General features: G+C 49.7%; 2 protein-coding genes across 2 annotated transcripts; both read right to left on the bottom strand.

Annotated features, from left to right (window-relative positions):
* Nucleotides 1-753: 753 nt before the first annotated feature.
* Nucleotides 754-1,015, bottom strand: LACBIDRAFT_299200 (uncharacterized protein; the record flags this gene model as incomplete). The annotated part of the gene is made up of 2 exons (XM_001890767.1): nucleotides 754-844; nucleotides 900-1,015. The coding sequence occupies 2 exons, from the start codon at nucleotides 1,013-1,015 to the stop codon at nucleotides 754-756; spliced, it is 207 nt and encodes a 68-aa protein (XP_001890802.1).
* A 668-nt stretch (nucleotides 1,016-1,683) lies between these two features.
* Nucleotides 1,684-2,552, bottom strand: LACBIDRAFT_335864 (uncharacterized protein; the record flags this gene model as incomplete). The annotated part of the gene is made up of 2 exons (XM_001890766.1): nucleotides 1,684-2,357; nucleotides 2,402-2,552. 2 exons carry the CDS (start codon nucleotides 2,550-2,552, stop codon nucleotides 1,684-1,686), a joined length of 825 nt encoding a protein of 274 aa, XP_001890801.1.
* Nucleotides 2,553-2,827: the final 275 nt, after the last annotated feature.

Here is a 2,827-nt window from a genome sequence, read left to right as displayed (position 1 = left end):
CATCATCTGAATTTGGGAAGATATGTTGTTGCCGAGCTGTCGTCGTGTCGACTGCCATCAGTCTTTCCACCGGTAGTGCTATTTTTGGCTGGCATTCCATCAAATGTGTCTGGCTGCGTCAACAGCACCTGTCACAGATGTTTCTTGCTGTCAGAACAGGTCTCAGTATGTTTTCTTCAACGTAGTTATGTTTTTCCACCTGCTATGTTTGTTTTTATTTTATTTCTGACTGTTTTATTTTATTTCCCAATGGATAATCCGCCTCCATTTCACCCTGTTGCACACTCCATTTCCCCCTGTTGCATGCTCTGATGCTAAACGTTCACATCTGCTCGACGCACACATAATCAATAGCTGGAAGACGCATCGCGCTGGCATTGAAGATCAACTTCGCGTCACGTGTTTTCACGCGATGTTCAACTTCTTTCCAACTATGTACCGATGCTCCTTTTCGTCTTCCTTACGCTCGACGACGGCTGTGTCCTGACATATGTATATACCTTCATAATTAGTATATACATATGTCCACCCAAGAAAACATCAAGAAAGTGAAAACAGACCCAAATGGTTAGCCTTTACAAGAAGAGGTACGAAATACGTAGAGGAACAAGATGCAAGCAGACAAGAAAAAGATACAAGTGATGTATGATGGCAAACAGGAGGTGGAGGCACCTTAGCGCGAGGCGCAAATAGAAATCGACGTGAAACAACCGCGTGAGCAGTGCACGATGGCAAACAGGAGGTAGGTGCACCTTAGCGCCTGCGCTTGCGCGAGGTGCCAATAGAAATCGACATGGATGGGGGAAGGACATGGGAGGCGTTGGTAGAAATCGGCATTGACGAGCTATACAGGAAAGTAGAATGAATAAATGAACAGTATTAGACGAGAAAACACGAACCTGGCACTTAACAGACCAGTGAGCACCCATCCCACATCCTGAACGGCCGCCATCCAACCTTCATCTGCAGTGGATAGAGTGGGAAGCGCTACACCCCACCAGACGAGAGTCACCATCACAGAAAAAAAAGCATTTCTACCATGTTTGTTTACTACTGACCAATCGGCACCGCTCACCAAGTTCGAACGATGCGAGGAGTTGAGAGGGCCAACTACATCTGATACAGCCCTCCATTCTGGCTGAAGCCCCTTCCACCACTTCCACCAACTCTTCTCAAAATCCAATACTTTCCATTCCTCCACTGATTCCTACCGGAATCCCTAGATTCCGGCCGGAATCCTGGAATTCCGGTAGGATTCCTGGAATTCCGCAGGATTCCGGCCGGAATTGACAGGAATCCAACTGGAATCAACAGAAATTGAACACTAGGACTTCTGGTTAATTAATTTTGGACCCTGAATCTCCTTCTTTAGGTCAGACAAATAGAATTGTAGCACTAAATCTTTTACTAAACAAGGGCATAAGGCATCCGACTAGTTACTTACTACTACATGGATTTATTTATTTCAATCAGATTCAGAGACATTAGATTCTGCATGTTGTTCATCCAAACCTAAGTCTATGTGACTTCATGCCTATCATATTTATTGTAAGTCTAATGTAGTCAGCCAATTTATTATTATATCTTGTCCTATAATAACCTCACAAATGTCTTCTTAGAACAGTTATATAGATTCAAATTCTAATATATTGAAGTGGTACACAAAGATTATTTTACTGTATTCTAAGTTAAAGGAAGGGGGGGAGGAGGGGGGCAGAAATAAATGGGGGTGGAGGAAGGAAGGGATGGGCAGGGAAGGGGGAGGGAAAAGGTAGGGGGAAGGGTGTAGGGACAGGGAAAAGGAAGGGGGAAGGGTGTAGGGACAGGGAAGGGAGTAGGGACAGGGAAATGAGGAGGGACAGAAAGAGAAAGAGGGAGGAGAAAGGAAAGGGGTACATGGAAATGGGGAGGGACAGGGGAAGGGAAAAGGAAAGGAGGAAGGGGGGAGGGAAAGAAAAGGGGGAGGGACAACACTCGTCGCCGTGTGTACGTGGCGGCGTTGTTGTCGTCGGCCGTTGGCGTCGTCGTCCGTTGGCGTTGTCGTCGTCCGTTGGCTTCGTCGTCGTCGTCTGTTGACGTGGCGGTGGTTGCTCGTCGTCCACTAACGTGCTCGTCGTCTGTTGACGTTGTCGTCGTCCGTTGACGTGGGCGTCCGTTGACGCGGTCGTCGCCCATTGACGTGGTGGTGGTGTCGTCGTGGGCGTGTCGTTTGTTGGCGTGGCCCTCCGTTGACGTGGTGAGGCGTGTCGTTGTCTGTGGGCGTGGTGGTCGTGGTCGTGCGTTGACGTGGTTGTCCCTTGTCGTGTGCCTGGTGTTAGCAGGCTGGGTGGGACGAGCTTGGGATGGGGGGTGCTCACCTATGACGACGAACGACGACTTGCGTCGTTCGTCGTCTGGTTACCACGTCGCTGATAGCGACGTGGCAACGTGTTGGCGCGCTCGTTTACTGAGGCTGGTGACGTGGCGTTGGGGCGTCGTTTCCGTGTCGTGGCCGTGGTGTTGTGTTGGGGTCGTGGTGAAACGACGACGGACGTCGTCGTTGTGTGCGTCATGGTGGCCGTTGGTGACGTGGCGGTGTCGCGAGGTGGGTTGGCGTCGTGGATGATGGTGGTGGTTGAGAGAGTGGGAGTTGTTTGTTGATGACGCCCAAATCAAGCGTCGGCAAACGCCGACACTCGATTTGGGCGTCAGGAATTCCGTTCTGTCTCATTCCGGGATCATTCCTTCCGGGTGATTCCTGGAACCATTCTGGCGGAATTTGAATTCCACCAAAATTCCGCCGGAATGGTTTGATCAATTTGGCAGGGCCCTCTGCCAAATTTGATTC

This window comes from Laccaria bicolor, genomic scaffold, assembly GCF_000143565.1.
Source record: "Laccaria bicolor S238N-H82 LACBIscaffold_168 genomic scaffold, whole genome shotgun sequence".
Classification (NCBI taxonomy): Eukaryota; Fungi; Basidiomycota; class Agaricomycetes; order Agaricales; family Hydnangiaceae; genus Laccaria; species Laccaria bicolor.
Note: the sequence above shows the minus strand (reverse complement) of the source record. Positions and strands in the feature narration are given on the sequence as shown.